At 44.7% G+C, this 20,283-nt stretch overlaps 1 protein-coding gene across 1 annotated transcript in view; it reads right to left on the bottom strand.

Annotated features, from left to right (window-relative positions):
• SBSPON (somatomedin B and thrombospondin type 1 domain containing) overlaps positions 1-2,792 on the bottom strand; it is a 28,329-nt gene extending 25,537 nt beyond the window's left edge. The window contains exon 1 of the mRNA XM_060127711.1: positions 2,524-2,792. Within this exon, the coding sequence (XP_059983694.1) occupies positions 2,524-2,737 (214 nt within the window). The 5' untranslated portion in view covers positions 2,738-2,792. The remainder of the gene's footprint in view (positions 1-2,523) is intronic.
• Positions 2,793-20,283: the final 17,491 nt, after the last annotated feature.

A 20,283-nucleotide genomic window follows, 5' to 3' on the forward strand; every position in this document is an offset into this window, starting at 1 on the left:
CGCCAAGTGGGCCACCTTCCAATTGTCTCTATTTTCCTACTGCCTTGCCGCAAAACTCCAGGCACAGAGAATCTACCAACGAGGAGCCTTTTCCATCCCGAGTCTGCTTTCTGCCTAGACCTGCAAGAGCCTCTCTTAACTCCCTGGGGAAGGGCATTTAAGGCTCCTGAAAATGCTCCTTTAAAAATCCTAGCAGGGGGGCTTCCCTGGTGGGGCAGTGGTTGAGGGTCCGCCTGCCGATGCAGGGGACGTGGGTTCGTGCCCCGGTCCAGGAAGATCCCACATGCCGCGGAGTGGCTGGGCCCGTGAGCCATGGCTGCTGAGCCTGCGCGTCCAGAGCCTGTGCTCCGCAACGGGAGAGGCCACAACAGTGAGAGGCCCGCGTACCGGAAAAAAAAAAAAAAAAATCCTAGCAGGCACCATTTCCTTTTCTGGCTTGGGCTTCTTTGCCCACAGCTCACAGCCTCCTCCTAGCCACAAAGGTCCTGGGATTTCTTTCTGAGTTCCCCTGGAGACGGTAAGGTCTTCTCTCTTCTGCCATTACTTCCCCAATAAATCCTCAGTCCGAAATGATAGGCTCTTTGTTTTAATATCTCTGGACTGAAAATGAGGGTTTAATTTTTGACCAGAGACTTGGAGGATTCTGCAACTCCTCATAGCGCTGTTAGGGCACACGAAAAAGCCAGTTTTCCTCCTGACACTCGCCTGTCTAGCGGTGTTCACTGTCTGTCTTGCTCCCCAGGTGAGCCTTAGGGCCTAGCCTAGCGCTGTCACAAAACGCTGACGCCCACAGGGAACACTGAACAGTCATGAGATGCTTTCCTCTTAGAACTCCCCTTCCCCTTCTAGAGGCGTCTCCCTCATTCTCTGGGACCAGGCTTCCTCTGGGAAGTCTTCCTTGAATTCCTCTGGTCTTCTGAGTTTTTCCTCTCTGGCTTCCCGGATCCATTATTTTGGCACTTAGCATATTGCAAATGGTTTTGTGTGTGTTTCCCTGCTCCGCTCTGAACTTCCAGGGGGCAGAGATTGTGTCTTCATTGTTTTTGTCTTGCTGTGCTTACCACAGACCGGGGCCCGTTATCTGAACTGCAGGAATTCTGTATTTACCTTTAAAATGTAGGCAGATCCCTTGAGAGAAAAGGTTACTGAGAGAGGCTGCCATGGTGGAAAGGTTTGAGTGATCCAGGTAACTGAGGCCAACAGGAGTTTAGGGAGGATTCTGTGGGGAGGGAGCAGGGGACGCCTGGCCCAAGGGTACTACATTCCCTAAGTAACTGACTCTTCACCTTACTTTAGTAGTAAAGTACCCTGGCCTTGGAGCAGAAGAGGGAAAGAAGCTTATCAAAAAGATCAATATTCTCAGGTAAATCATTAGCTTTCAATCAAGATTTTAAAAATCTTAATGTTTTCAACTGTGTTCTTTCAGCAGCAGGCCTGGGTGACCGTCCTGCGGTGGGCTGGTGGCCTCTCCCGGCAGAAAAGAGGCAGAAGGGGTGCTAGTCTCCACCAGGCATCCGGTTTGCCGGGAAATGACACAGCCCTGAAGGTTACCAGGAAGATGCTGAAGGTCCCACAACACCGGGCTCCTTGAGGTCAAACCCTAATGTATGTGTGGCTTTTGGGGTGATGTGATTATCAGGGATCAGGGCTACTTTTATTTCCAGAGCTGGCTTTTCTCAGGCACGCCTTGTTTTTCAGGACTGTACTCACCATGTCTTCCTTTACCTTTTAATTTAATTAAATCAGCATTTGTTGAGCCTATATCAGGGGCTGTGATATTGTGGGAGATTTAAAGATGAAAAAGATTGACCCTAAAGGAAAACCGGCAAGATTAAAAACATACTAGGAACTTGGAGATAAAAATCTTTATCATGCTATATGGATAAAATTGAATTCAACGAATATATGGAACACCTCCTAGGAGGAAGGGGCTGTGCTACACGCTGGAGTGCAGGTGAGGACAACTGTGGTCCTCCAGGAACTTGTTCTTCAGAAGAAAGTACCCTCCCAGGACAAGACCTTGGCGCCAAGTGGGATAATTACACGTCCCCCCAGCTCATCACCCCTCTCCAGGGTTAACAGATTGCACGCAGCAGAACCAGCACAGGGGCGTGCCTCTGGGACCTGTCAGCGCCGTCTCTCCAGGTGGGAGGTGGCCCTACCAAGCCGCAGCTCCCAGGCGGAGGGATTCATTCGGCAGAGGTGGCCAGCTCCCTTCCAGACAACAGGGCTCCAGCCCCTTGCACCCAGGCTCTGGTGGGAAGGGGGGCATTGGAGCCGTAGGTCTAGATGGAGAGGACGGGGAGATCCCGAGATGGAGGGGGCTGGGGACCCTAGGATGGAGAGTCTGGGGTGCACCTAGAGAGCGGGGTGCTGGAGGACCCTGGATGGAGGCATCCGGGGTGGGCCGGGATAGACGGCACCGGGACACCTGGCTGTCGGGCTGCGGTCCCTGGCGTGGGACCCTGTGCCCCTCCGCTGCGGGCGAACGGCCGGTTGCCCACCCTCGGGCCCGCCACCTACCTGGGCACGCCCTGGCGTAGTCGAAGCAGCAGTCCCCGGTGAGGCGGCAGGCTTGGTCGCAGAAGCACGTCCCGTAGACCCTGTCCTGCCTCCAGCCGTGGGCGAAGCAGGCGGGGTCCCGGCCGGGGCAGCAGCGCCCCGCGTCGGCGCAGCCGGCCAGGGTCCCGGGCCACAGCCGCGCCAGCGCGCACAGCGCCATCCACAGGGTCCTCATGGCACGCGCTCCGCACACCTTCGGGGCGAGCGCTGGGCTTCTCGGAGAGCGCCGGCCCCGGAGCAGCCCGGCCTGGCCCTGCCCCGCGCCGGCCCCCGCCCTTCCCGCCGCCCCTCCCCAGCCCTGGCGGCGCGCCCGTCCTGAGCCGGGCGGGGAGGGCGCCTCACCCCAGGGCGCCCGCGATCGACGCTCCGGGCCCCGGCCCCCTCCCCGCGGCGACCCCGCCAGGAGGCAGCGGAAGAGCAGGTGCTCTGGGATCCCAGCGGCCCAGCGAGGTGCCGGGCCCCCAGCAGCCCCGTCAGGGCGGCCACCACATCTCCTGGTTCCCAACTCTGCTTCCTGACGTCTGCGGACACGTTAGCCCGCGGGGCACTTTGACTCCAAGGCCAAGAGCCGAATAGCGCTTGATGTGCCCGTGCGGGGCTCAGCCGCACCGTGCGCGCGGGTCACCCAGGCTTCGCCCAGGAAGCCCACGCTGCGCTTTTCTCGGGACACCAGTCCCCCGCCCCCGGGCCACGCAATCGAGAGCTAAGACTGAAGAAGCATGCTTTATTCCTGCAGCATTTTATAATGGGATTTTCCTGCCCCAGGAAGATGCCACTTTGCTTCACAGAAGAGCCAATTAATGATACATAGAATATAAACGGTGCTCGCTTTCTGTTACTGCAGATTTCCCCAAAGAAATTCTGCTTGATGGTATTTTAGAAATAATTTCCGCTTTAATCAGGTGTCAGTCTAACTTTCCATAGACAGTCTCTTCCACCTTCCTCTCCAAATATATTGTATTTTCTGTACTTTTTTTGTTAACCGAAAATCCTGGAAGTCTCATTTTATGTTCTTAAATCATTTAAACTATTAATGGTTTTGTAAGAAACCAAGAATATAAAGTTGTCTGTATCTGTGAGTCTGAGAAATCTAATTAATTTCAGAGCTAATTTTTTTCCTTTCTCATGTAAAGACTTCTCAAAGAGGAATTCCCTTTGCTCTTTAGAGACTAGGAAAGTAACAAAAGAAAAAAAAAACTTTGCTATGAAAGTAGTAAAACAATACAATAATCACACATTAAAAAAAGTTGTGAAATGAAAAAGATTGAATACATTATAAGAATTGTATCTTATGAACTGTAATCACAAGTGAAGTTTGACAAGTGCACAATGCAATTCTTTTTTTTCCACTGTCCGAGGAAAACATACTCTAAAATCAAAAAGAAATCCTTTCTTTGTGATTATTTATACTGATAAATCTCAGGCTTGGAAATACTTTCGTTTTCCTCTTTAGGTAAATCTCTCTTTTTGCAATTTAATTTAAAGATATTTACTTTTTTATATTTTTAGTTCTTGGTAGTTGGTACTAAATAGCTTTGTCAGAAAATTATACCCTCTGCCTTGACCTGTGTTGTAGGTTTTATTAGCAGCTTTGTACTAACTCATTCATGTAATTTATGCCCCACTCCTCCCCTAAGGCTGTCTGCTTTATGGAATGCCTTTAGCTAGAGGCTTGTTCTGTAATGCCTTAAGAATCTAGGAAAATGGAAAGGAAACTGATCCGCTGACAAATTCATTTTCACATACGGAACGTAGAAGCTGACCTCCGGTTTAAGAGAATTAAACACATAATGCCAAATGCTTGCTCAAATACTTTTTTATTCACCCCCTTTTCCCCCTTATACCCAGACAAAACCAAAACCTAAAATCAAAAACAAAATGTTGGGGGTCTGTGATCAGGGAGGTCGGGTCCAGTTCTGATTCTATGATCTTGGACAAATTGCCTCAGTGCCTTCGTCTCAAATATAGAACACTGAACTTTTTCAGATTGCTGTGAGCTGTCTATAGAGACAAGGTGATGTGGGTAAATTGAGCACAAAGTGGGCACTAAATATCTATTAGGTACTGCCCTCATGCCCACCCCACTCCCACTTCATAATTTAAGCCTGAGCCAAGTAACAGACAAACTCAGTTTTAATAGTGTGCAAAGTAGGGGAAAGCACAAAGTTAAAAAGAAGAAACTGCAAACACAGTTGTCCCTCAGTATGGGGGTGGCAGTGGAGGAGGGAAGCCCCCTTCCCTCCCCCCTTCCCCACAGATACCAAAACCTGCAGGTATTCAAGTCCCTTATATAAAATGACATAGGGCTTCCCTGGTGGCGCAGTGGTTGAGAGTCCGCCTGCCGATGCAGGGGACGCGGGTTCGTGCCCCGGTCCGGGAAGATCCCACATGCCGCGGAGCGGCTGGGCCCGTGAGCCATGGCCTCTGAGCCTGCTCGTCTGGAGCCTGTGCTCCTCAAGGGGAGAGGCCACAACAGTGAGAGGCCCGCGTACCGCAAAAAATAAAAATAAATAAAATAAAATAAAATAAAATGACATAGTACAGTTGCCCCTCCCCCTCCCGGTATCCACTGGTTCCGTATCCATGGATTCAACCAACCACTCGCTGGTCCAACGTAGAACCCGTGGATACCGAGGGCCGGATGTAAATGATTACTACTTATCAACAACCATAAAAAAGGTGCTTGTCTGTGGTAAGTGACTTTGAAAGAAACTCACAGTTTCAAGTTAAATCTTGCTCTGTCTTGAAAACATCAAAATAAGTTTTCCCTGAGCAGGCGCCTGCAAAGGAAATAGTTCTTGCGGAAGGTAAAGTCAAGGGGACACTGACTTTTGAAGCAATGAGTTCACATTCTTACCGGAAACCGGGTGCTGGTCAAATGTAACAGTCACTTTGTTGTCCATGTCTTGCAGATTTTTGGAGAACAGAAATCATCTCAGTGATCGTGTGGTGAATGTAGGAAGTAATCAAATGCACCTTAAAAGCCACGCTTTCGGAGGCTTCCCTGGTGGCACAGTGGTTGAGAGTCCGCCTGCCGATAAAGGGGACGCAGGTTCGTGCCCTGGTCCGGGAGGATCCCACGTGACGCGGAGCGGTTGGGCCCGTGAGCCGTGGCCGCTGGGTCTGCGCGTCTGGAGCCTGTGCTCCGCAACAGAAGAGGCCCCGGCAGTGGGAGGACGGGTACCGCTAAAGAAAAAGAACAAAAACAAACAAACAAAAAAAGACACCCTTTCTTCTGAAGTGTGGTTTTTGAAAGCTGCCCAAGATTGGTAAATATACCGAGGGGAAGAGAGGCTTTTCTGTTCACCAGATTTCAGAATGCAGTAATTTTAAAGGACGTCCACATATATGATCTCATTCGCCCTTGCATAACAGTGAGGAAAATGTTGGCACCCCCATTTTGCAGATGACAGAGATTAGACATGCAGCTAATTAGTGACAAAACCAGAGCAGAACTAAAAGTATTCCTTCCAAGAGGTTGCAGAATTCTTCCCATTACTTAAAGCTTGGTAGCAGTGGTGATAAGATGGTAATGGAAAGTAAGGACAAGTAAGATTAAGTGCTGTACTAAACACTGTAACTAGCGTATGCGGAAGTGAAAATATAAATCATTTCCCAAAAGGTTTGGATACACGTCAGATGGATAGGGAGTTATAAAAGGCATCCAGGATGCTCTGAGGGCTGTCGAGGCAATCTCTTGAGATTGACAAATAGAAGAGTTGATTCTCTTTTTCTTCCTTCCAATTGTATTGAGATATAATTGACATACAGCACTGGATACGTTTAAGGCGTACAGCATGATTTGACTTACATACATCATGAAATGATGACCATAGTAGGTTTAGTGAACATCCATCGTCTCATATAGATGCAATATTAAAAAAATAGCAAAAAGTTTCTTTGCTTGTGATGAGGACTCTAGGATTTACTATCTTAACAACTTTCGTGTATAATGTACAGCAGTGTTCAATATCTTTATCATTATCACCCCTAATCCTTATCATCCATTATCATCCCTAATCCTTACTTATCTTATAACTGGAAGTTTGTACCTTTTGACTCTCTTCACCCAAGTCCCCATCGCTCCACCCCCTGCCTCTGGTAGCCACAAATCTGATCTCTTTTTTCTATGAGTTTGTTTATTTATTTATTTATTTTTCCTGTACGCGGGCCTCTCACTGTTGTGGCCTCTCCCGTTGCGGAGCACAGGCTCCGGACGCGCAGGCTCAGCAGCCATGGCTCACGGGCCCAGCCGCTCCGTGGCATGTGGGATCTTCCTGGACAGGGGCACGAACCCGCGTCCCCTGCATCGGCAGGCGGACCCTCAACCACTGCGCCACCAGGGAAGCCCCGAGTTTGTTTATTTTTGAAGTATAATTGACCTCAACACTCTGATAGTTCTTAGTACACAACATAATGATTCAATATTTCTATACATTTCAAAATAATCGCCATAAGTCTAGCTGTCATCTGTCACCCTACGAAGATATTACATAATTATTGACTATATTCCCCACACTGTACATTTCATACCTGTGACTCCTTTATTTTGTAACTGAAAATTTGCACCTCGTAATCTCCCTCACCTATTCATCTCCTCCCCAAAGCCCCCTCCCCTCTGGCAACCACCTATCTTTTCTCTGTATCTATGACTCTGTTTCTATTTAATTACGTTTATTCCTTTGTTTTGGGTTTTTTTTTGGTTTCACATCAAATAGAATAATTGATTCTTAGGCAGGTTTGGGGGCATTTGTCAGAGGCAAAATAATGCATGGATATCGATAACATCATATTTTGTTGACGCTCAGACACCTTTAACTGTAAGATTCACCATTATTTTATGTAATACTAAGAGATACTACGTAAGACAAAACACTGTCGATTAAAGTATGGTGCGTACTCATAGGTGGATTGCAGTGTTGTCTTAGTCTGTTCGGGCCGCTATAACAAAATACCATTGACTACATGGCTTATTAACAACAGGAATGTATCCCTCAGATGTTCAGAGTCCAAGACCAAGGTGCTGGCAGATCGGTGTATGGTGAGGGCCTGCTTTCTGGTTTACAGACAGTGCCTTCTAGCTGTAATCTCACATGGCAAGAGGGCTAGGACCTCTGTGAGGTCTCTTTCACGAGAGCACTAGTCTCCTTCACAGGGGCTCATAACCTAAGCACCTCCCAAAGGCCCCACCTTCTAATATCATCACCTTGAGCATTAGTTTTCAACACACGAATTTGGGGGAAACATGAGCATTCAGTCCATTGCAAGAATGGATCTCAGTTTCAGAGATGTTAAAACGCATGAAAATGTGGATCTTAAAATTAGTGAAAAATTGAAAGGAATAACACTTTCATCACTTTACATTTTATAATGTGCTTTCCAGGAAATCCCATGGGGCAGATATTGTTTTCTCATTTCATTGGAGGGGAGGTTCAGAGGAGCTAAGTGACCCCTCCAGCACTCCAGGGCTCAAGCCGAGTCCCCCCTTCATGGCTGCCATTGCTTATCTGGTTATAGTCATCCCCCTTCTGTGGGTGAGACACTACTCCAGGCTGAGGGCCAAAGATGGGTAAAAACTGATCCTTCCCTAAGGAGACTGAGGTCTCATGGAGACACTAGACATGTAACGGTCATCACAGTGTTTTGTGATGAGGGCTATTCTAAAAGGGGGTGATGGGGGTGTCTGAGATGACTGACACGGGAGCTGGGCAGGCAATGGGAGATTGAATTTGGGTTCTAGAAGATTGGGTCACTATCAGTCCTTTACTTTCTCCCTGCAAACTGCAGATTTAGCCCCCAGGAAAAGCTTGCATACCTTTTGGGAAGGTCCTGCCTTGATAGGCTGATACTTATTCATCTAATAATGCCTAAAGTGCAGGCAAGAATCCGAATCTGCTTGTTAAAGATTGGTGTGCCTCACAGACCTTGAGCAATTCCTCCCCTACCACCTTATAGCAAGCAGTCAAGGACACCATTATCAAGGTTTATGGTGCCAATTTTGTGTCTTTGACCCTATCAATACAATGGGGTGGGTATGAAGGTGGTAAACTAAATTCATTTGTTGCCCATAAAATATTCATTCTCGGGATTCCCTGGCGGTCCAGTGGTTAGAACTCCGTGCTTCCACTGCAGGGGGCACAGGTTCCATCCCTGGTCGGGGCATTAAGATCCTACATGCAGCGCAGCATGGCTGAAAGATAAAAAATAAAATTTCATTCTTCCCTCCTTTACTAACAGCCCCTAAAATTTCCTTTTCAGAGGGAGAACCCTTTCCCTCTATTACGTGACAGCAGTTCATTTTGGGTGGATTAACCTCACCTCAAGTGCCAGTGATGAGCTCTGAGGATTAATTCCATCCTCAGCCTATGGACCAGTCCAGGGATTAGTCCAATCAGAGCCCCAGGATCGGGATGTTTGTTCGTTCCATAGATGACTCAGTTTCACCTTTGCCCTCACTGGATGTGCATGAGGACACATGTGGCCTATGTGAAGCCACCTGAGATACTAGCTAACAAGCCAGGGAAGGCAGAGCCAGGGGTCACAGGGCTCTGATTTTTTTTTTGAATTTTATTTTATTTATTTTTTTATACAGCAGGTTCTTATTAGTTATCCATTTTATACATCTTAGTGTATATATGTCAATCCCAATCTCCCAGTTCATCCCACCACCACCCACAGGGCTCTGATTGAAAGACACTTGAAATCACATTTCCATCTTTCAATTCCCTGCCCCAAGAAATCCCTCTTATAATTTATACCAGTTTGTTGCAAAAATTTCTGTGGCTTAAAACAAAAGCACCCAACAGAGGTGACGTGGAAAGTGAAGAGCTCAGGTTTTAAAGAGAAAAGTAAATTCGAACTATGGTTCTATCACTTACTAGCTATGTAACATGGAATAAATTGTCGTAAATCCTCTAAGCCTCAGTTTCCTGATCTGTAAAATGGAGATACAGAAGGAAAGGATTAAGCAATGCCTAGTTTAGTTCCTGATAGATTAGAACAAGTTGGGAATTAATGATAATTATTATACTTCTTCTCTGGACTTTAACACAAAAGACATGCTTTAATTATAAGCAATAAAATTCCTTCTCATAAACTATTCATGTTCATAATCATAAACTGTCAGACCGTAAGGTACAATTGCAACACCTCTGCACAGGTCCAAAGACCTGTCTTCTAGATCTTGCCAATGAGTGACCTTGGGCAGTTCATTTAGGCTCTCCGGACCTTGATTTCTCTTATATAATTTGAAGGTGTGAGCCAAGACAATCTCCAATGACCCTTTTAGCTCAAAGATTCTAATATTCAACTTTAGTAGCGATATAAGTCATGACAGAGAGGTCTTGCATGCTTTCTTTGACCCTAACATTAGTCTGCAAGTAACACAGTTGAAGAAGTCCTTTTGCAGAGTCCAAGTCTCTCCAAGTTGAGATCAAAAGGGCTTATTTGGAGACAGACATTTATGTCCACAGATTAATTGCAAATTCATCATAGATGCTTGCATGGAGATTATGGTAGAATGACACAGTTTGAAAAAAGTCTGATTTAGGAATCAGGAGATGGATATTTTGACCCGTAACTCTTCTAGCTGTATGACTTTGAGGAAAGTATTTAATTTCTCTGTGTTCCAGAATCTCAGCTGTCAAATGAAGGGCTTTGAGAAGCTAAGATCTTCGATGGATCCACCACTGATTCTATGACTCTAATCATCTAGTTCCGGTCTAGACAAATTATGCCGATTTTTGTATAGTTTGTAAACTAAGGGAAAAAAAGTTTTTAGAGAGTTTTCTGGTATCATGTGCAAATTAAATGACTCTCATGTTTCAGTGTCCATAAATATTTTATTGGAACACAACCATAACCATTTGTTTATATGTTGTCTCTGGCTTTTTTCACTCTCGAGGGCAGAGCTGAGTAGTTGCAGAAGATAGAAGCTATACAGTCCACAAAGCCTAAAATATTTACTATCTGGATATTCACAGAAAATGTCTGGCTGACCCCTAGTCAATATGACCAGCTCTAAAATTCATGAACTAATACACCTGAAACATTTTGTAAACTACATAAACATTCCTCTGCATGGAAGGGGTTCATGTAAAGTGGAATTCTGAAATTAAAAAGGCACAGGCAGAAAACTTCCGCCTTGCAATCCTTGTTTAGGGCCGTGGAAGCTCTGGCTTGTGCCTAGTTGGGCCCGAGTTGTGAGGAACTACTGTGGAATTGTAAGCAAAGCTTAAAAAATGGAAAGGAGAAAAATCATCTGGATGACATTAAAGAAGTCATGTAATTTACTCCTTTTCGGTAAAATCACCTTCTTTGAGCCACAGCAGGGATCTTTATAGCAGACTGTTCTTTCTTCCTATGTGCAAAACTCCCACTAAGCAGAGGGCATGAAGTGCTCAGAACTGCCTGTCCCACAAGCCAGGGAGAAATGTGCCTCTTCGAGAAAGAGGAATGTTCCTACTCACTTCGTTCTAAGAAGCAAGTGGGAAAGCAGTGCGCTTGCTGGTGTGCCTGGCAGCCCTGTGTGGCTGTGAGGCAGTCCACGCTGCAGGTTAGGACTTTGACTTTCATCCTAGACATTTGCTTGAGAGAAAACATGTTCTTTGCATGCTAAGCCTCCAGATACTCTCTTATTTATGGAGAATAAGGGAGTTACCATTTAGCCAGGCCCATTTGGTACTGTGAACTATATTACATTCTGAATGTATTTTAGTTTGTTGAAGCTTATGAGGCACCTATTACTACCTTTTTTTTTTTTTTTTTTTTTTTTTTGCGGTACGCGGGCCTCTCACTGCTGTGGCCTCTCCCGTTGCGGAACACAGGCTCCGGACGCGCGGGCTCAGCGGCCATGGCTCACGGGCCCAGCCGCTCCGCGGCATGTGGGATCTTCCCGGACCGGGTCACGAACCCGCGTCCCCTGCATCGGCAGGCGGACTCTCAACCACTGCGCCACCAGGGAAGCCCTATTGCTACCTATTTTTGACAGTTAAGGAAATTGAAGTTTGATGACATTGAAAAATTTGCCCAAACTAGAGACATTCAATCTGTGCAATTTCAGGAGTCTACATTTTTTTCTATTCTGAGAAGTATATAATCAACACTGGATTTCTATTAAAATTTCATAGGCTTTTTAGGATAAATAGCTCGACAAATGGCACATAGACTATTAAATAACTGAAGTCGTTGAACCCTGTGGTATCATTTCCTATTATCAGTTCCTTAAATTTTTTTTTTTAGTTACAATTTTTTTTTCTTGGGATGAGAACTTTTAAGATTTACTCTCTTAGCAGCTTTCAAGTGCACATACAGTATTATTTTTATCATTATTTTTAAATGGGATCTTTTTTCTTTTTAATTAATTAATTAATTAATTAATTTTTGGCTGTATTGGGTCTTCGTTGCTGCGCGCGGGCTTTCTCTAGTTGCGGCGAGCAGGGGCTACTCTTCGTTGCGGTGCGCGGTCTTAGTGCGGTGGCTTCTCTTGTTGTGGAGCTTGGGCTCTAGGTGCGCGGGCTTCAGTAGTTGTGGCTCATGGGCTCAGTAGTTGTGGCTCGCTGTAGAACGCTGTAGAACGCAGGCTCAGTAGTTGTGGCGCACGGGCTTAGTTGCTTCGTGGCATGTGGGATCTTCCCAGACCAGGGCTTGAACCCATGTCCCCTGCATTGGCAGGTGGATTCTTAACCGCTGTGCCACCAGGGAAGTCCCATGTACAGTATTATTAATTATAGTCACGCTGCTGTACATTCCATCCCTTATTTACATGACATTTATTTTATAACTGGAAGTTTATATCTTTTGACCACCTTTACTCGTTTTGCCCACCTCCCACCCTCCACCTCTAGCAACCACCATCTGCAGCTATGAGCTCATTTGTTTCTTGTTTTAAAGATTCTACATGTAAGTGAGATTGTACAGTATTTGTCTTTCTCTGTCTAACTTATTTCACTTAGCATAATGCCCTCAAGTCCAACCATGTTATCTCAAATGGTGGGATTTCCTCTTTTTTATGTCTGAGTAGTATTCCACTATGCGTGTGTGTGTGTGTGTGTGTGTGTGTGTGTGTGTGTGTGTGTATTCTTTATTCATTCACCCATTGATGGACACCTAGGATGCTTCCATGTCTTGGCTATTGTGAATAATGCTGCAATGAACATGGGACTACAGATTTCTTTTCAAGTTAGTGTTTCCATTTCCTTTGGCTAAATACCCAGAAGTGGAATTGCTGGATTATATGATCATTCTATTTTTAATTTCTTGAAAAACCTCCATACTGTTTTTCATGGTGACTGCACCAATTTACATTCCCACCAACAGTGCACAAGGGCTCCCTTTTCTCCACATTCTCACCCACACTTGTTATTTCTTGTTTTTTGATCATAGCCATTCTGACAGGTGTGAGGTGATATCTCATTGTGGTTTGATTTGTATTTCCAACAGTTCCTAAAATTCTCAAACATTTAATTAGTGATAGAGAATGCTCCATTTGGGGTCGGAAGAACTGGGTTTTAGTGTGTTTTTGTTTTGCTACTCCCTGCTTGCTTAAACTCCACGAGTCTCAGTTTTCCTCACCTGTAAAGCAGGAACAGTAAGATCTACCTTGACAACAGGGCTGTTATGTGAAAATGCTTTGTAAGCACGTATCGTTATTACTTGGTCACTGTTGGATTCTTCATATATATAATTTTTACATTAAAATTTTAGCTGTTAATATTCTAAGAAGTAAATGGGAGCATGCTTCAGAGATTTAAGTAGAGGTAAATACAAATAGATATAAATACTATTTATCTAAAAATGTAATTTTTTAAGAAAAAAGATCTCTTTTTAGTAAGCTCAAAAGGATAAAATTATTACCACAACGAACAATCATCTTCTAATTTTGTGTAAGATGCTTTGCAAAGAGAATGGTACAGCCACTGTCACAAACCCTCTAGGAGTTTGCATTTCACTCAGATGCAGCAAAAGTTTAAATTCCATGACCGCATACCACCCTGTGCGCCTGTCTAGATTATAACCATCAGAAAAATTTCCCACCAGTCTCTGTTCACAGCCTTCCAAGAATCACCGAGGATGCTGGACACAGCTTGACAGTAGACTGCATGTCCAGCAATTACTGTTTCCGGGCTACTCCACCTGCAAATATCTGACAAATTGGAAAGACCCACCGGCTTCTTCTTCCCGCCTCTGTGAGCTGTTCCTATCAACAGCGCCATCTTCTGGCTGGCCCTGGGAACTAATTCTTTTTCTTCATCGGACGAGGCTTTCGCCAGCCATCCCCCTCAGACCTCTGTATTTCACAGTTCACAATTCAGTTCATTCCCTCCTAAGAAATCATTCTTATACGTGTATACACACGTTCTCTTTCATTCCTAGATTAATTTGCTAGGGCTGCTGTAACAAAGTACCACAAACTGGGTGGCTTAAACAACTGACTTTTTTTTTTTTTAATTTTTGGCTGCGTTGGGACTTCGTTGCTGCGCGCGGGCTTTCTCCAGTTGCGGCAAGCGGGGACTGCTTTTCATTGCAGAGCATGGGCTCTAGGCGTGTGGGCTTCAGTAGTTGTGGCACACGGGCTCAGTAGTTGTGGCTCACGGGCTTAGTTGCTCTGCGGCATGTGGGATCTTCCTGGACCAGGGCTCGAACCTGCGTCCCCTGCATTGGCAGGCGGATCCTTAACCACTGCGCCCCCCAGGGAAGCCCAAACAACTGAAATTTATTGTCTCACAGTTCTGGAGGCCAAAAGTCAGAAATCAAGCTTGTCAGTTGGTTGGTTCCTTCTGAGGGCTGTGAAGGAAAGATCTGTTCCACGCCTCTCTCCTTGGCTTGTGGATGGTCGTCTTCATAGTCACATGCTATTCTTCCTGCATGCGGTCTCTGTGTCCAAATTTCTGCTTTTTATAAGGACACCAGTCCTATTGGATCAGGGCCCACCCTCGTGACCTTATCTTAACGACTATATCTGCAATAACCATATTTCCAAATAAAGACACATGCTGAGTTTCTGGGGACTAGGACTTCAACACATAAATCTGGGAGAGGCGGACACAATTCAACCCACAGCAACTTCCCTCCTCTTTCCTTCCAACTTGCTCAGATCCCTCCAGGCGTTTTTTAATTCTCATTCTCTCCTCTGCTTCTGCTCCTGCTCCTGCCTCATTAGCCTGCACATTATCTTATATGACGGAAACCCGTAAGAATGGGCATGTCTAGGAAAAAGAAGGCCATGTGCTGTGAAACCTGACCTGGGTGGAGATATGAACACCCCCGCAGATCACCCTCCTTTATTTAAACTACCTTGTTCTCTTTTCCTTAAGTACCACCATTCAAAATAAATATTTCCGGGCTTCCCTGGTGGCGCAGTGGTTGGGAGTCCGCCTGCCAATGCAGGGGACGCGGGTTCGTGCCCCGGTCCGGGAAGATCCCACATGCCGTGGAGCGGCTGGGCCCGTGAGCCATGGCCGCTGAGCCTGCGCATCGGGAGCCTGTGCTCCGCAACGGGAGAGGCCACAACAGTGAGAGGCCCGCGTACCGCAAAAAAATAATAATAAATATAAATAAATATTTCCTACACAGCATTTTTTCTGTTTGAATCACTAATATTCAAACCGCATTGTGTTCTGCTATATTTTTATTGTCGATGTGTAGCGTTTTAACTGTTATAAAATATATTGGAGTAAAAGTCCCTCTGAGATGGTAACTCCCCTTCCCCATTCCCCCCCTCCCCATCATTGATATAATTCTCTTTCTCTAAGTATTTGTGTGCTGGCCACTACAGTAGGTATGGGAGATACAAACACAAGTGGTCATGAGGTCTGCTATAAAGAAACATACAACCTAGATGGGCAGATAGACATAACTAATACTCTAAGTCTTATAATGGTAGTATTTATAAAATGATGTGGCAGTACAGAAGATGGAGTGATTGATTAAGCATTAGGAATCAAAAGTCATCAGCCCCGATCCATCTAGTAAAGGACAGCATTCTTGGTGAAGATAAAATTTCATAATAGGTTGAATGATGAGAGAGAAAGGCTGGCCTGCAGAAGAGAAGGGCATTCTGGTACACCGGGGGCAAATTCCAAAGTAGACGGAAGATGCAAGTGAGATAATGGATGAAAGAGTCTTTGAGCATCTTCCATCCAACCATTGGCCTCCATCTACTGCTATGGATTAGTTGGAAATTGTTAAAGGTCCAAGCAAGTTAAAGTGATGGATGCCATCTTTGACTTCAGGGACACACACATTGATCAGTGGAAATGAGTGAAGTATTTCTGAACTTCCTTAAAACATTGCAACTCAAGCCTCTTCATCAACTTACAAGAGTCACTATAATCATCCAACCAATGAATTGTTGACATGCTATTTTCATCTACCCTCAGATGACTATTATGAGCTGCAATGTGACCAGTCATCCACGGTAATTTTTAATTTTCTCTTGGTAGTTATTTTCATATCATTTCTCTTGTATCAATTCTTCAGTTTGTTTGGGACTAAATTATTTCAGCATTTGCCATATACTCTTCATGCTGAAACCTGGACACACTCATAAGCAGGCTTTAGAATGAGTCTTTTGCAAGAACAGTCTCAGAACCCCGATTTTCACTTGCATCATTTGATTGTGTCCTTAAAAGCCAGAAGGAATATGTTTGGTTTGTTTGTTGTCTTTGATGCCAAGATTTGATCAGGATCTTGCAAACAGAGTCCCTTATTACCACTGACTTCTCACTGTTACTTCTCCCCAGTTAATATGAGGTGAAAGTACTCATGACCCATGTTGCTCCAACCAACTCCTTCCCCCGACCCCAGAATGGCTTCTTATCGCCCAAACCGTGGTGCAGATCCAACAAATATCAAAATGTTAAAGCTGAGCGAATTAGAGATTATCTTATCCAACCACATACTTTTACAGTGAGAAAACTAAGGCCAGAGACATTATAGGACTGACAAGATGATGCAGAATCCAAGCCATAATTCAGGTCCTTAGATACTCAGTTTTGCAATTAGTGTTTCCTGTGTGTTTTTGTTTGTTTCTGTTCCAGCCCTCACCTCTCTCTCTATGTGAACCATGTTAAGGATTTTTATCCTTATCCAAAAAAAGATAGGGAATCCACTGAGTGAGCATGATCTGAGAGGTAAAAATTTTTAAAACTTCCAGTGGCCAGTAGAGGATGGGTTGGAAGGAGCATTGTTACAAAGATGTGCTATTGTGTTTGTCCCCATCCCACCCCTGAAATGACCCCACATGCGTGTCTTGGATTCCACCGACCCCAGCCACAGCTCAGTGTCCTTGGATGGACACCTGATCCCGGGGCAACCAATCAGCAGCTCTAACAGAGTCCACCCAAAGAGAGAGATATTGGTCTACTACTCTCTCGCCAGAGATGCTGATTGAGTCCCTGGGATGGACCCCCAGGAATCTGTGTTTAGAAAGCCGCAAGTGATTTCAATCATCAGCCAGATTTGGGGCCACTACTCTAGGGAATTTGAGTTAAGAGACACAGAAACAACTGTTGGCTGTGGTGGGTACTGAACCAGGATCGTTGTGATGTTGGAGCTTGAGACCCTTTGGGGCCAAATGCTGACTGAGTGCTTAGAAGACATTGCCTGAGGGGTAGAGGAACAAGAGAGGCAGAGAAGAAAGAGAGGGATCTTCTATACTTCATTTCATATTCCCATAACGTCTAATAATATTGGATCTTCACACTAATCCTTCCTTCCTCTGTCCTGTGTGTGTGTGTGTGTGTGTGTGTGTGTGTGTGTGCGTGCTTGCTATTGGAACATCCATCACGTTGGAGGAGGTCCCTAGGCTCAGAATCTTCCCTAACCTTTTCTTCCCTTAACTTTCTATTCTTCCTCATTTCCTCCACCCCAACCCAGACCTTGGTCAAAGCCTTCCTCTCTTCCCAGAAACTGATGATGTTACTAAAAGCCTGATAAGCGTTTGGTGTGATGTCTATAAGCAGGCACATTTCTATTTGAGAATCTTCCCAGGATTCCTGTAGCACAAAGAATGATGGGTTGTTGGAAAGTGTAGGGACCAGAGAGGGCTGTGGAGGAGGCTATTTATGATGGACATGCTGGGGGATCCTTTCTTCCCAGTTTTCAATCACACCATGTGATTGAGATCAGACAAGCCTGTCCAGGAAGCTCTGATTTCAGCATCTACTCAGACTCTTTAAAATTCAACCCCATGTCACCCACCCTCATGAACAGAAACTTTAGTCCTGACCTCCTCAGATAGCTCCAATCTGAAAATCATGTTGTATTACGTGGTCCAACAAGGAGCTCCTTGTAGATAAAACTAAAGGTACTATCACGGAGGAAGACAAGTGGACGCTTCTATTCAAAAATGGGTCAAATTGAGGGGAAGAAGAGTTATCAACCTCAAGAAACTCTATTTCTAGTCAAGTAATTCTTAATATGTGTATACACACATACAAACACACCCAAAGTTAGAGAGAGAGAGGGAGATGGGTAGTCTGGAAGAATTTCCACCAGAATGTTAATTGACGTTATTTTTGGATGAGGCAGTCCATGGCTTTGTTTTGATTTTTTTGTGTGTTTGCTTATTTGTATTTGTCTTAATGTTTTGTAATGAGCATTACATTTGCAGTAGTACTGTATTATTATAGAAAGAAACCAGAAGACTAAAAAAATTTTTTTCTAAGAAAAAAAGAAAAGAAAAAAGGCAAGAAAGAAAGGAAGGAAGGAGGGGAGAGGGGGTGGGAGGAGGAAGAAAAACTTCAGAAAATGTAATGTTATTGTTTGGACCCATGCTCAGTCCTGATGTATGTGTCCACTTGCTCTACAAAGTGATGCTTTCCCAAACTGTGTGTGTGAAGTGTGGAGGCGAAATGCACCCCCAAGAAGAGGGGAGCAGAGACAAACCATCTGCGTGGGGGGAAGCTGCTCTTCGGACAGAGGATTTACTCAATAGTAAAAACACTTTGTTCCTGTTTCAAGTTTAAATTATAGCCACAGCGATATTGAGAACCCGATGAAAGGATCTTTCAGGTCAACTTCAAAGCAGAGCTGAGACGGGAGATCTATCAGTGGAGAGCTGGCCTCACCTCACTTCCACCTCCTCGCCCCACCTGCCCACTCACATTGTAGGTTCTCCAGGGGATTTAACTGATGGAATCAAGATGGGAGACTTCACCCATGCTGCTTTTCTGTATTTTTCTTTTCCTTTTTTCCTCACTTGCTTATTTCCTTGTGTCTGTTTACTCTTTAGAGACCTCTCTCTCTCTCTTTCTTTCTCTCTTATCCAAGAGCCTAGGATGAAAGGTCCTTAAAACCAGAAGCTGCCTGGCTGTGTGCACACAGGGTGTTGAGTCTGTGACTCACAGTTCATTCCTGGTTGACGAGTGGGTGGTTTGCCTTCCTGCGTCCCAGGCCCTAGCTGGGGGCTAACCCAGAGCTAACTTCTCACTAGCGTGAACATTGCGTCATTTCAGCTTACAGGAATCCTTTTAATTTTATTTTTAAGATTATTTGGAGGATCCCTAAATGGCTCTTGTATTTTTCTTTAGAAAGATAAATTTATTTTAATATCTTGGATACCAATAAGCCTAAAGCAATATCAGACAGGTCAAGATTAAATGAGCATTATAATTATCAAAACTGCAATTAAAATTCCAGGCCTCAGAGGCCAACATTTCAGAGATGGGCATTTCCCTCCTTTACTAATAACAGTAATTAACCATTGTATTTTGTTTGTAATGCACACAAGGCATTTCTACATTATCTTAGGTGAACCTTTCTACAGCCCTGAGCAGGAAACAGGGCATGTATTGTATTATCTCCAGTTAACAAAGGTGGGAAACAAAAATTAAAAGAAATTAAGTGACCGTTGGAAGAAGGTAGCCCCTGGGACAGGACTGAGGCACAATTTTTCCTCGCCTACCACCACTCAGTCCGGTCTCAAAGAGACAGAAGCTCCTTTCCTGGAATTTATTTCACTGTCTGCAGTGCATGCATGGTCAGGATGGTGCTGGGGAAGAATTTGGAGGCTCTCGAAAATAGATTTCCAATAAAATTGTATGTTTCACATTTTTTCCAAAGAGGAAATGCAGATGGCCAACAGGCACATGAAAAGATGCTCAACATCATTAATCATCAAGGAAATGTAAATCAAAACCACAATGAGATATCACCTCACACCTGTCAGAATGGCTATCATCAAAAAGAACACAAATAATAAATGTTGGCAAGGATGTGGACACCATTTCCCTTGTACACCGCTGGTGGGAAAGTAAATTGGTGCAGCCACTGTGGAAAACCTTATGGAGGGTTCTCAAAACACTAAAATAGAACTACCATATGACCCAGCTATTCCACTCCTGGGTATCTGAGAAACACAAAAACACTAATTCAAAAAGATGCATGCACCCCAATGCTAATAGCAGTATCATTTACAATAGCCAAGATATGGAAGCCACCTAAGTGTCCATCAACAGATGAATGGATTAAGATGTGGTGTATATATATATATTACATATATATATAACATATATATATATAATGGAATACTACTCAGCCACAAAAAAGAATGAAATTTTGCCATTTGCAGCAACAGGGATGGACTTGAAGGGCATTATGCTAAGTGAAATCAGTCAGAGAAAGACAAAGATTTCACTTATAGGCAAAATCTAAAAAATACAACAAACTACTGAATATAATGAAAAGAGCAGACTCCAGATGTAGAGAACAAACTAATGG

Source organism: Lagenorhynchus albirostris, chromosome 17 (assembly GCF_949774975.1).
Source record: "Lagenorhynchus albirostris chromosome 17, mLagAlb1.1, whole genome shotgun sequence".
Classification (NCBI taxonomy): Eukaryota; Metazoa; Chordata; class Mammalia; order Artiodactyla; family Delphinidae; genus Lagenorhynchus; species Lagenorhynchus albirostris.